This window comes from Myodes glareolus, chromosome 15, assembly GCF_982192425.1.
Source record: "Myodes glareolus chromosome 15, mMyoGla1.1, whole genome shotgun sequence".
In the NCBI taxonomy this organism is placed as follows: Eukaryota; Metazoa; Chordata; class Mammalia; order Rodentia; family Cricetidae; genus Myodes; species Myodes glareolus.
The window spans coordinates 33,953,189-33,966,443 of record NC_142040.1 but is presented as its reverse complement, the minus strand read 5'-3'; the positions used below and the strand labels follow the sequence as shown (position 1 = coordinate 33,966,443).

Below are 13,255 nucleotides of genomic sequence, written 5' to 3'. Positions count from 1 at the left end.
GTGCACGCCTTTAATCCCAGCACTCGGGAGGCAGAAGCAGGCAGATCTCTGTGAGTTCGAGGCCAACCTGGTCTACAAGAGTTCCAGGACAGGTTTCAAAGCTACAGAGAAACTCTGTCTTAAAAAACAAAAAAACAAAAAAACCCAAACAAACAAACAAAAAATGTTTTGATTTTGAGGAGGAAATCTTATGTCCTTATTTGCTGAATCTTCATTTCTGTGTTTTGTGTTTTCTCTGGGAAGAATTGTTGGATAGCATACATTTGCAGTTTCATTAGATGAGGTTTTAACTGTAATATAGGGGTAAAGTGAGCAGATTTGTTTTAAGAATTGATTAATACATTATGTAATTTATGGTTAGGCAGTTTAAATATGTCTTTGGAATTTTGTTAGAAAATGAATTTTGGTGAAAAATTACATAAGCTGTGGTCTCCAGTAGATGGCACTAAAGCTCTTTAGGTTTTCATTTTTATAAGTAATTTAATTTGTTTTATTCTGAGTACTTCAAAGTGCCTGTCTATAAAACCTACCCAAGAATGATATGAGAAGGAACTACAGTGGTTTTAGATTATAATGTGAAGCTAACCCTTTTTATTTCTGGAGTAATTGATGATTTCGTGAGAAATTGTGTGCTTGTTTATTTGCTTGTGGGGACAGGGTTTTGCTATATATCTGCAGTTAGATATGTACCCTGCAGAGACCAGGCTGGCCTGGAGCTTAACAGCTAAGCTCTTGCTTGTGCCTCTTAGTTCTTAGACTACAGACATGTGCTACTATGCCTGGCTAAATTTTGCCTTAAGCTAGCTTAAATAGTTAAGGAAGGAATTATAGTATTAAATAGTTAAAATGTCTTTTAGTGTATTGAGGTAAAAGTAGGCATAAAGAGGAATACACTTATAAAGGAAACAAGAATGGCAGTTTAGTAATTGATTTTATCTGCAGATTTGAAGCACTTCAAAGTTTGTATTTTTACTGTTAACTTGGTAAAATTTTTATTCTCATCATTATTTTCATAGGATGAAAATCACCTGACTTAAGCTTATATATTATTTTCATATGTCATTCAGCTTAACTGGCTCATAGATAGATGTTATTAGTTTATATTTGGGATATTTTAAGTGGTTTGATAATAAGACTTGGTTGTGGTTCACAGTACATATGTGAAGTAGGTATAGTACACACATTCTTTTCCACCGTAGTACACTGGTAACTTTTTACAACATCAAGCACTTTTCCCTCTTTCTAGTTTAATTTTTTTTCAAATTCACATTATTATTATTTTCATTTTTTAAAAAATATTATTTATTTATTTATTTATTATGTATACAATATTCTGTCTGTGTGTATGTCTGCAGGCCAGAAGAGGGCACCAGACCTCATTACAGATGGTTGTGAGCCATCATGTGGTTGCCGGGAATTGAACTCAGGACCTTTGGAAGAGCAGACAATGCTCTTAACCACTGAGCCATCTCTCCAGCCCCTATTATTTTCATTTTAAAGTCTATCAAACTGCAGGCTACTCTCAAATTCCTCTTCTAAGTGCTAGGATTGTAGACATGTGCCATCATAGCTGTATCATGGACTTTGTGTGTAGATCTGCTTTGGGATTCCTGTTTGGTGCCACCAGGCTTTTTGTCTTTCTTTTAATTACTGCTTTTTTTTTTTTTTTAAATATTTGATGTGTTTCCTATTTTTGAATCTGATTTAATGTTCTGTTTCTAGCTTGTTAAAATGGAAACTTAGATAAGTTGATATTCAATCTCTAAAAAATTAATAGAACTTTTTTGTTTGTTTTTGGTTTTTCGAGACAGGGTTTCTCTGTAGCTTTGGAGCCAGTCCTGGAACTCACTCTGTAGACCAGTCTGGCCTCAAACTTAGAGAGATCTGCCTGTCTCTGCTTCACGAGTGCTGGGATTAAAGGCGTGTGCCACCACCGCCTGGCGAGAATTTTCTTAATCTAAGTATCTAAAATCCAAGATGCTGCCAAATCTGAAACTTTTGATTGCTGCTATGATACCACAAGAAGGATATTCTACAAGCTGACCCCTTGTTACAAATTTCAGTAATTATGTAAGTGCACTAAGAATGTTGTCTAAAGTTACCTTTAGGCCATGTGTATTAGGTATGCATGAAACATGAATGTATTAGACTTGGGTTCCAACTCCAAGATACTCTTATGAATATGCAAATATCCAAAAGTCAGAAAAAATAATCTGAAACACCTTTTCTAAGGCATTTTGGACATTATACTTAACCTGTGTGGACATTTAGAACACCATGACTTCAGTTCAGTTGCACAAACCTTGAAATACAACACATACTTTTTTAATTTTTTTTTTGGTTTTCGAGAAAGGGTTTCTGTGTAGCCTTGACTGTTCTGTGGAACTCAGTCTGTAGAACAGGCTGACCTTGAACTCACAGAGACCCACTTGCCTCTGCCTCACCATTTCTGGGATTAAAGGTTTGTGCCACCATTGCCTGTCTCCTTGTAAACATTTTAAACACAGTATGGTGTATGGTGGCTAATGCTTATATTTCCAACACTGAGACGGAGACAGGATTGTTAGGAGTTTGAGGTCAGCCTGGGTTACATAATGAGGTCTAGGTCATCCTCATCTATAGAATGAAACTCTGCCTCAAAACAAACAAAAATCAAATGTTTAAAATTTTCTTTGAATTCTGTCTTTTTATAAGAAAACTTATTTAGTATACTACAAGGAACACAGCAGGCATGGCAATTCCAGGCCGGCAACTGGGACCGCTCTTCAGATGGATGGTTTAGTTAACAGTATTTTATCTTTGAAACATGGAGATCTTTAGTTTTTATTGTTTTTAAAAATGTTTTCTTGTTTTGCTACAATACTGTAAGTCACACCGTTAATGACTTGAGAAGCATTTGAGAACTGTGTGTTTTGCGATTGGAGATTCTAATGTTTTGTATATGTCAGTTATCTAAGATTTGTGAATTGTCCTGTTTAAGATTTCTTTTTCTGTTGACTTCTATGACTTTTTCCACAATTCTGAAAGATTTGCCAATCTCCAAATATCATGCACTTGCCTAGTCTTTTCTTATAGACTTTCTTTTCTGTATATTAGGCTGTATATTTCCACTGACTTACAGTTTCTAAGTTTTAGGATTTCTCTATGATACTAAAACAAACAAACAAACAAACAAATAAACAAAAAAACCCCAACAAAACAGATTCTAGTTGTCCACTGAGATTCTCCATCTTGTACATATTTTAAAAACACAATTATTTTAAGTGTAATTTTGGTGGCTATAGTGTCTGTCTGTGTTTTGGGTTTAGTCACTTTCTTTATTGGGTTACTTCTGATAAACTTTGGTTGAATGATGAACATAGTATGGTTATAATCGGAGACGCACTAAGCTCTGTTATCTTTTTCCAGAAGGAATTTAGGTAAGCAGACAGAATATGACCTTCCCCTTGGTATAACAACTGAGGGTGTTTTTGTTGTTATTTTGGTTTTTGGCTTTTGTGTATCTCAGGTTAGAGTCTTCCTGGGATTTTAACTACAAGCTTTGTATGTTTGTCTACTGAGATGCTGCTTTCTGTCAAGTGAAATTTTTTTTTTAATGCCTCTCTAGTGCTGCCCGGCCTGTTCGAATTTCTCTTCACCTCAGTCTCTTGGTTACAACTCTCAGCTTTTTTTCTTTCTCATTGGGTAGGGTACCAAGGGGAGGAGAGGATATATTGGTTCATCACAGTTCAGTCCTTTGACATGGCTGCCTGTTTTGTTTTGTGGTTGTTAGTTTCTTCAGGCTGTCTTACCAGAAACTGAGTGCTTTAAGATGACATAATTTTAGTATCTTACAGAGTAGATAGCAAGAAATACAAAATCAATAAGTTTGCTCTTTTTGAAGACCCACAGGGTTAGTCTTTGATACTTTGTAGAGTCTGATTATGGCCAGTGATCTTAGTTGTTTCTTGCTAAGAGGTTGAATGCCTCTAATCTTTTCCCCTGCTGTCACATGACCTATGCCGAATCTCCTGATTCTGTGTCTATATTTTCTTCTTCTAAGGACACCAGACCAGCATGGAGGTGCAGGTTTATAATCCTAGCACTTGGGAGGTTGACATAGGATTTAAGTTCAAGGCCTTCTGAACTTCATAGTAAGTTTCAGGTCAGCCTAGCCTATATATTAAAACTCTATGTCAAAACAAAACAACAAAAAAGAAAAACACCAGTATCAGAATAGAGCTTATCAATACAAAATGATTTTTGTCTTAATGTGTTTAAATTTACAAAGATTACAGTATTTCCAAATAAAGTTGTACTCAAAGATATTTGACTTAGAGAACTTGAATATTTTATTTTGTGGGATATAATTGAGCTCATAATATATGCTTTGCTTAAAATTTATTTAAAATGTATTTATTAATGTGTGCCTGCATGCCTGATCTGTGGTTGTGCACATTCCATTCTCTGCTTGTGGAGAGCAGAGGATAGCATTGTGGAATTGTTCTCTCCTTCCACCTTTTTCTGGGTTTCAAGAAATCAGACTTGTCAGACTTGAGTGGTGTTTACCCACCAAGGCATCTTGTTGGTCCTAAAAGTTTTTTAAAGTTGTATAAATATTTGTGGTTAATCTTTCTGAAGTCATTTGTCTCATAATAGACACAACTGTCATAGGTAGAATGGAAACCAGTAAAATGAAGATCAAATTTTAATTTAAAAGTAGCTAATACAAGTTTGGGTGGTGGTGTTGCACACTTTTAATTCCAGTACTTGGGAGTCAGAGGCAGGTGAATCTCTGTGAGCTTGAGGCTAGCTTGGTCTACAGAGTGAGTTCCAGGACAGCCAGAGCTACACAGAAAAACCCTGTCTCAAAATACCAAAGTGGGAAAAAAAAACATAGCATTAAAGCTGGACATGTGTGATGGTGGTATTATACATTTGTTATAAAACTTGAAGCAGGAGGATTTTGAGTCTGAGGACAGTTTGGGCAATGTAATAAGACCCAGTCTCAAAATCAGATGAGCAAAAATTAAAAAAAAAATCAAAATACTGAAACAGTTTAAAATTTGGTAATATATAAGTTCTTCTATAGTAACTTTTCTATTTAGTTCTATAGTTTCTTTGTATGTAGTAATTTTTTTTAGTGTTATGTTTATCCTTTGCAAAGATGTAAAATAAAAGACTAAGTTGATCTATCATCCATCCCATCTCATCCCATCTCATCTCATCCCATCCCATCCCATCCCATCCCATCCCATCCCATCCCATCTCATCTCATCTCATCTCATCTCATCTCATCTCATCTATCTTTCTGGCTGGCTGGCCGGCCTGGAACTCATTACATAGATCAGGCTAGCCTCAAATTCAGAAATTGTCTTGCATCTGTCTCCACAGTGCTAGGATTAAGGGTGCTCACTAGGATGCACATCCAACTTTCTAGTTCTTTTAAAAACCATTTATTTATTTATTTGTGTATGTGTGTACACTTATGTGTTGCTTTTTGAATGCCATGCTGCAGATGTGGCGATGGAGGACAATTTTTAATAGTTCTTTCCTTTTACGATGTAAATCTGTGTTGTCAAGCTTGGTGACAAGTGTCTTTTTCTGTTGACTTATTGCACCAGCTATTTAAATTGAGTTTTGTTTGTTTGTTTGTTTTCAAGACAAGGTTTCTCTGTAGCTTTGGTGCCTGTCCTGGAACTAGCTTTGTAGATCAGGCTGGCCTCGAACTCACAGAGATCCACCTGCCTCTGCCTCCCAAGTGCTGGGAATAAAGGTGTGCGCCACTACTGCCCGGCTTTAAATTGAGTTTTAAAAAAGTCTTCTAACAAATATTTGATTTCTTTGATTCTAAATTTCTTTACCTGCAAATTTAAACATTTCTTATTTTATATGTCTGGGTATTTTTCCTTCTTGCATGTATTTCTGTGTACCATGTATGTTCTTAGTGCCTACAGAGACCAGAAGAAAGTATCAGATCTAATGGAATTGGATACAGATGCCAAGGAGCTGTTGTGTAGGTTCTGGAAATTGAACCTGGTTCTTTGGAGAAGCAGGCAGTGCTTTTAAACAATGAGCCATCTCTCCAGTTCCTACTTGTAAAATTTTATAGAAAGAATTTATGACAGAAGCCAGAAGTGTGTAACTGTTAATTCTTTTTTGTAGACAGCTGTTTTTATATTAGTAAAGATGAGCATCAGCATATTGCATTAGTATGGATTTTTACTGTATTGTACTTTTTTTTAATTTACTTCTGAAGAAGGTTTAGGCTTCTCACTAGATGTGCCAGCATTTAAATAATGGGAGCCATGTATTTAAAGGTGCTTTATTGATAAAATTCATAGCAGTTCTCTTATTGTTTACTACTGGGTGACATTTTCTTGCATAATAGATTTACTTTTTTACAGTGCTCTCTCAGAAGAGGAGAAGTCAACATTGCGTGCAGGACTCATCACCAACTTTAATGAACCTATAAACCAGGTCAGTAACAAAATGAAAAAATGAAAGCTGGGCATGTCCTCCCCTTCCTTTTTTTTCACTCTTCTCTTCTCTTCTCTTCTCTTCTCTTCTCTTCTCTTCTCTTCTCTTCTCTTCTCTTCTCTTCTCTTCTCTTCTCTTCTCTTCTCTTCTCTCTCTCTCTCTCTCTCTCTCTCTCTCTCTCTCTCTCTCTTTTTTGACATAGGATCTCTCTGTGAATTCCTGGCTGTCCTAGAAGAACTCAATACGTAGACCAGGCTGGCATAGAACTCACAGAGATCCACTTGCCTTCTGTCTCCTGGAGTTCTGGGATTAAAGGAGTGTATCACCAAACAAATTATGTTTTGGAATTAAAAGTAAAATCTTAGCTGCATATGGTGGTGCACACCTAGATTGCTAGCATATGGTGTGCATATGGTAAAGGCAGGGGGATCAGAAATTCATCTTTAGCCACATGGCAAATTGGAGACTATCCTGAGCTACATAAGAGTATGTTTTCATTCCTCTCCCTTCTGCCAAGAAGTTTGAGTCCCTTAACTCATTTCTTCTGTTTGTGATGCTTATACACAGCTTCTCTGCTGTGACGTAGACTGTGAGCTGTTAAGATTATGGTTAGATTTGACAGTTAGTGACAAAAATTCATGTTACTTTGCAGTATAGTTTATACTTTTTAATTAAGACAGTATTTAATGGAAATCTTAAAATAATTGCCTTTTTCTCTATTTCTTAAAAGGCTTTTTTGTTTTGTTTTGTTTTGTCTTAGGAAGGGAATGTTTGAGACAGGTTCTCATACGGATCCCAGGCTGGCTTCTGCTTGAGTCATCCAGCCTCAGATTTCCAAGTGCTGAGATTACAGGCATGTGCCACCACACCTGGTTATTGTGGTCTTACTCTCTATAAATTTGATTTAATACATGGTTTGTTACATGCCTAAAACATGGGGGTATTAGACAACAACAATTAATTTTAATAATTCAATTAACCTACTTCTTTATTTTGAAGACCACAGGATTGACTTTAGATTTCTGTATCCATCACATTTTCAATTCCTAGTATCCTGTAACAGATAAATCATAGATCATATGTTTTTTTTTTTTTGGTTTCTCCCAGTGTGAAACTTTCTTCTAAGAGTAAATTAAATTTTGTGTACAGGTTTAAAATTCTTAAGTATTTCTAAAGTGATACTATTTATTATATTTGATATGAAAATTTCGAATACTGTATCTAGCTGTATTTCTAATGTAGTTTTGTCATGGCTTGTTAAATTAGCAGTTTTTAACCTGTGGGTTGCGACCCCTTGGGGTTAGAATAACCATTTCATGAGGGTCGCCTAAGATCATCTGAAAAGATTGATATTTATTTTGTGATTCATAACAGTAGCAAAGTTACAGTTATGAAGTAGCAATGAAAGTAATTTTATGGTTGGGGGCCACCACAACATGAGGAACTATATTTAAGGGTCACAGCACCAGGAAGGTTGAGAAACGCTGCAGTGACATCTACTTTATGATAGGGAGAGTGGTGCTGTTTACTGGAGGCTGGTGGAACGGTTTGAGTGACTGAGGATAAACCACGATCTTTGTCCTCTAAGTATCTAGTAGCTGATGATGCTCCTTTCTGTTCTTCAGGCAGTGCTGCTTAAATGTGTAGACAAAGAACGTGCTTATACTGCCACAGCTTAAGAACTCAGAGGAGTGTATCTATTGATAGTGATTGTATTCGAAATTAAAACCAGGACTTTAAAAATTAATGAATTTAAAAATAAACTATAGTTATTATAAATAATAATTTTCGGATATGAGCAGTAGCTATTCTCGGAACAAGAAACATTTACTGAGAAGAGTAACTTTTCTCTCTTGAGTATCTAGTATTGAAACGAGAACTTAAATTTCCATATACGCTTTTTCATTTACTCAATTTGATATGATATTTTTGCAAAAGTTGCACAAACAAAATCTACCTTTCTGGGGATGGTGACACTCACCTATAATCTCAACACTTTAGAGACGGAGGCAGGTTGTAAGTTTGAGGCCATTCTTAGTTACATGTCACCCCACCAACAAAACTCAAGAAAGATAAAAAAAAAAAAAAAAAAAAAAAAAGAAGGCTTACCAATGTGTGATTTGAAAGGTTTCATGGTCTTAGAGTCTGTGAACTGTACTTTGAGGATCACTGTCCTAAATAGTTTAATGTGATTTTAATCATATTTGTTAAACATAGTTAATTCATAAGAGGTAATTTTAAAACATGAGTGTATTTTTATCCCTTGCCTTGACTTTATTAATTATTTCTGATCATTACTTTTTCCCCTTTAGATTGCAACTCAGATTGCAGTACTGATTGCCAAAGTTGCTCGATTGGATTGTCCTAGACAATGGCCTGAGCTGATCCCCACTCTGGTAGAATCTGTGAAGGTCCAGGATGATCTTCGACAGCACAGAGCACTACTTACCTTCTACCACGTTACCAAGACACTGGCGTCGAAACGCCTGGCTGCTGACCGAAAACTGTTTTATGATGTAAGTTATTTAACATAATTACATTTGATTATGAAAATAATGCTACTTGTATAAAGATGACTGTCATTTTACATGTATTGCTGTTTTTGGGAAGATCATGAGTTCTTTCTCATCTTAAACTGCAGTGGTATGATCGGAAAGATGACTTAGGTGTCAGTGAGGAGGTTCGCTAGATAGGAAACAGCTTGAAAGTGAAGAAATTGGTTTGAGATTGTCAGTGTGGTTCAGATGTGATGATAAATCTCTTCAGGAAAGCAGTGGTAAAAGGAACAGCTAGACAGGTTCAGAGTTGAGATTCAGGATTAGGATTGGCATGTTCAGACCGTTGATGGGAAGTAGAGATGTAACTGAAGGATTATTGTATTAGTTACTTTTCTTGTCGTAATGAGAAATAACTCAAGGGAGAAGTCCTTTTGGCTCCTAGTTTCAGCCCATCATGGCAGGGGAGCACCAGAGTGGATGTTGGCAGGCATATGTAGTTTATTCAGGCTCTTCAGACCTTGATGGGTCAGGGAGTGGAGCTCAGGCTAGTCCCCACCCTATTGACTCTGCTAGCCTGTCCATCGTCCCAAAGGCTTCAAAACTTTGCAAAGCAGTATCATTAGCTATAGATCAAGTATTCATCTTTTCATTTTTATTTTTTAATTTTTGTTTTAGATATGGTCTCTTGTAGTCCATATCTTTTTGTGTAGTTGAGGAAGACTGAATTCCTGATCTTTATGCTCCATATCCCAACTGCTGGAGTTACAGATATGCACACCACACCCAGCTGGTTTAGCCGCATAGTTGAGCCAGTCCATAGGGCACATCAGAGTGTATCAGGTTTGTTAGTCTTTACCAAGTATTATTTTCTCTACTGTTCTTGGTATGATTTTGGATCTGACTATTTTTTGACCTTTCAAAATAGCAATTTTGTATTGTTGATGGTGACATTTAGACTGTACTATATGATACCACTGAATTTTCAGGTATTTGTTTTGGTGTTCTTATTTACTTTTGGTAGTTATGAAAAATAGCACATAATTAGAAAATTTATGATAGGACTCATAAAACTAGGGAATTTTTAGGGAGTTGTTTGTTTTGAACCATTTCTTTTTCTTCTCCTAGTGTATTGTATTGCACAGGCTTTTCCCTGAACAGTTAGAGGGTTTCTTCCACTTCTTCATTTAGTGTGCGGTCTTAAGCACCTTTCCCAGGCCTTCTGAGCTACTTTTCCTCCTGCTTAAGCTCTAGGGTATAGATGCACTTGCATCCATGCTTTTGTTTCTCTTCCTCTTTGGTTTTAAAATAAAGAATGTTTTGGCAGAGCTCTAAGCCAGAACACCTTACGGATTCTAAGAGTTGTAAAGTTGAGATGCTTTATTTATTCCTAAAGGAGATACCTAGTTGTACATGGGAAGGGATAATTGAAGAGCTGGCAGCTTGTGGAAAATAGGCCATTTAATGGAGGGAGCCCAGAGAAGAGAGTTTCAGAAGAGAATCTTTGTGATACCTTATTCTTCCACAGAAAACTAGCCAATCTTTTGTCCCTGAAGACTTTGTTTTGTTCTTGGTGCCCAGGGGACTGCCTCTTTTTTGAGGATAGTTTAGGGAAATGGGGAAGAGAGAAGCAGGTCTTTTGGGGCTGTTTCAAACCCTTGTTCAATACATTAGTTTTTGACAGGTGCATTGGTGTGTATAGATAGTTTCAGTTACATACCGGCTAAGGGCCAAGAGTTTCTTAAGACTAGGAGTTGTAGACTGCTCTAGACAACACAACATAATAAAAGTGAAACAGCAGCGGCTGCTGCAATAAATCCATATTAATTTTCAGTCTTTCAATAATAGATGAGGTTTTAGAACAGCGCTTTTGGGATTCTTACTCTTGAGGTTGTGGCGTACAAATCTTAGGTTGTGACATTTTCCTTCTCTTCTTTCCCTCCTGCTTCCCTTCTATTTCTACTTTTCCTTCTTCCCTAGCTCAGCCTGGCTTCAGACATGTTAAACAGTCAAAGTGATCTTTAACTCCTGTTCTTGTCTCTACCCCCCAAATGCTAGGGTTATATGCATGTTGCACCATGCTGGTCTTCCTAGATAGTAATTCTTAGAAAGTTTAAGCTGGGATTCTGTTTTATTATCTTTATTACTAAATATTGCTTTAAATACCCTATCATGTTATTCTAAGAATGTTGTATAAAAGAAATTCTTTTTGATAATCATAGGATTGGTTACTTTGCTGTTCTTTCTCATGTTAGCTTGATTTCTGTTATTTTAAAACTATTTTATAGATTTATTTTTATTGTACATGTATGAGTGTTTTGCCTACATGTATGTATGTGTACCATATGATTGCCTGATGTTCTTGGAAGTCAGAATTGGACACCAAATCCATTGGAACTATAGTTAACAGATGGTTGTGAACTACCACATGGGCTATGGAAATCGAATCTGGATTCTCTCCAAGAATGAGTTTTCTTAACTACTGAGCCATCTGGCCCACAGAGCTTCATTTTGTAGCCTTGGTTGGTCTGGAACTATGTAGGTAGAGCTGGCCTCAGACTCACAGAGAACCACCTTTCTCTTTAATCCCAAGTGCTGGGATTAAAGGCGTGCACTGCAACTCCCAGTTATTCTTGCTTTATTTCTAGTAATCAGAATTAAAGTAATGGACAGTTTATTTACTCAAATCTTTCTTTGAATTTCCTTACCTTTATTCCCACTTCTAACTGTAGTAAGGAGCGAGGGACCCTTTGTTCTGTCTGCCCGGCTAGCTTACACCCGAAATAATCACACAGAAATTGTATTAATTAAATCACTGCCTGGTGCATTAGCTTAGCCTCTTATTGACTAACTCTCATATCTTGATTAATCCATTTCTATTAAATCTGTGTATCACCACGTCAATGTGGCTTACAGGCAAGATTCTAACCTGCATCCGTCTCAGGTCGGAGATTCATGGCATCTTTGCCACACTGTTCTTCCCAGAATTCTGTGCTGTCTTCCCCGCCTACCTGAGTTCCGCCTTATCAACTAGGCCAAGGCAGTTTCTTTAATAACCAGTGAAAGCAACACAAATACAGAAGGATCTCCTACACCATCTAATGTTTTAAGCTTTGACTTACTTTTGTATGAAAAGATTTCTCAGTGTCAGATGTGTAGAATATTCTGGGTTACAGCTGACCTTTATTAAATATTACCCATCAATAAAAGTATGAATTATTTTGGCTTTTTAAAGCTATAGTTTCTCCTTATATGTTGCTTTGATTTTCAGATACTTGTTTTTAGCCAAGGCAGCCTCCTAAGTGTTTTGGTTGACCTTCATCTAGTGTAGTTTTAGTTCCTTTTTCTACTGTCTGAAATACAGGTGTCTACCTAGCCTCCGATACTAAACCTGCTGGATTGTTGATCACATTGTGGTGAATGTTCACTTAATTTTCTCAGATCACTGCAGTGTTACTTTTGTTGTAGTTGTGCTAATTAGCCTAGAAAACTGGACATGGTGGTTGGTGCTCAGTAACTGTTAAATGAATAATTAGGCTGAGGATATAGCACAGTAATCGAGTGCTTACTAGCAAGTACAAGAATCTGGACTACAAAAACAAAGCATCTCAAAAATAATAAAAGAAGAGTCATGCTCTTAGAAATTACCATGTTTAAGATGGGCATGGTGGCATGTGCTTTTAATCCCAGTACATGAGAGAGACAGAGGCTAGTGGATTTCTGTAAGTTTGGAGGTCAGCCTGGCCTCCTTGTGAGTTCCTAGCCAGCTAGGCCATGTAATAAGACTGTATCTACAAAACAAAATAAAATAAAAGGTATAAAACAAAATTTTTATTTTTTTTTAAAGAATAGATAGAGCTAGAAATATTTTGGAGAAAGTTGACTAACACCTCTCATTGTGTACTAGATTAGCTGAATTTGCAGACACAGACTATCTGTATGTAGTAGATGGCAGGAAAGGATCCAGCCTTGTGGCATTGAGGGACAAGATAGCTGTTGCAACTCACTGGGAAGACAACAGTAAAGAGTGGTTTTTGCTTGTTAGCATTCCTCCTCTTATTTTGGTAACTTACAGTACAGAAACTCTTCTTTTGATAATGCTTACTAGAATGACAAGATAGTCTTCAAGTAGCACTTTAGTTTCCCGTCGTCCGTCCGTCCGTCCGTCCATCCATCTATATCTATCTATCTATCTATCTATCTATCTATCTATCTATCTATCTATCTATCTATCTATCTAATTTCCCGAGACAGGGTTTGTTTGGGTAACAAACAGCCCTGGCAGTCCTGAAACTTGTTTG

At 36.7% G+C, this 13,255-nt stretch overlaps 1 protein-coding gene across 7 annotated transcripts in view; it reads left to right on the top strand.

Moving 5' to 3' along the window:
* Window positions 1–13,255, top strand: part of Ipo11 (importin 11) — a 172,799-nt gene that overhangs the window by 14,635 nt on the left and 144,909 nt on the right. For all 7 annotated transcript variants that reach the window (XM_085676742.2, XM_087896878.1, XM_048442968.3 and 4 more), the window contains 2 exons: window positions 6,387–6,459; window positions 8,772–8,975. In XM_085676742.2, coding sequence (XP_085532868.2) covers window positions 6,387–6,459; window positions 8,772–8,975 — 277 coding nt within the window. The remainder of the gene's footprint in view (window positions 1–6,386; window positions 6,460–8,771; window positions 8,976–13,255) is intronic.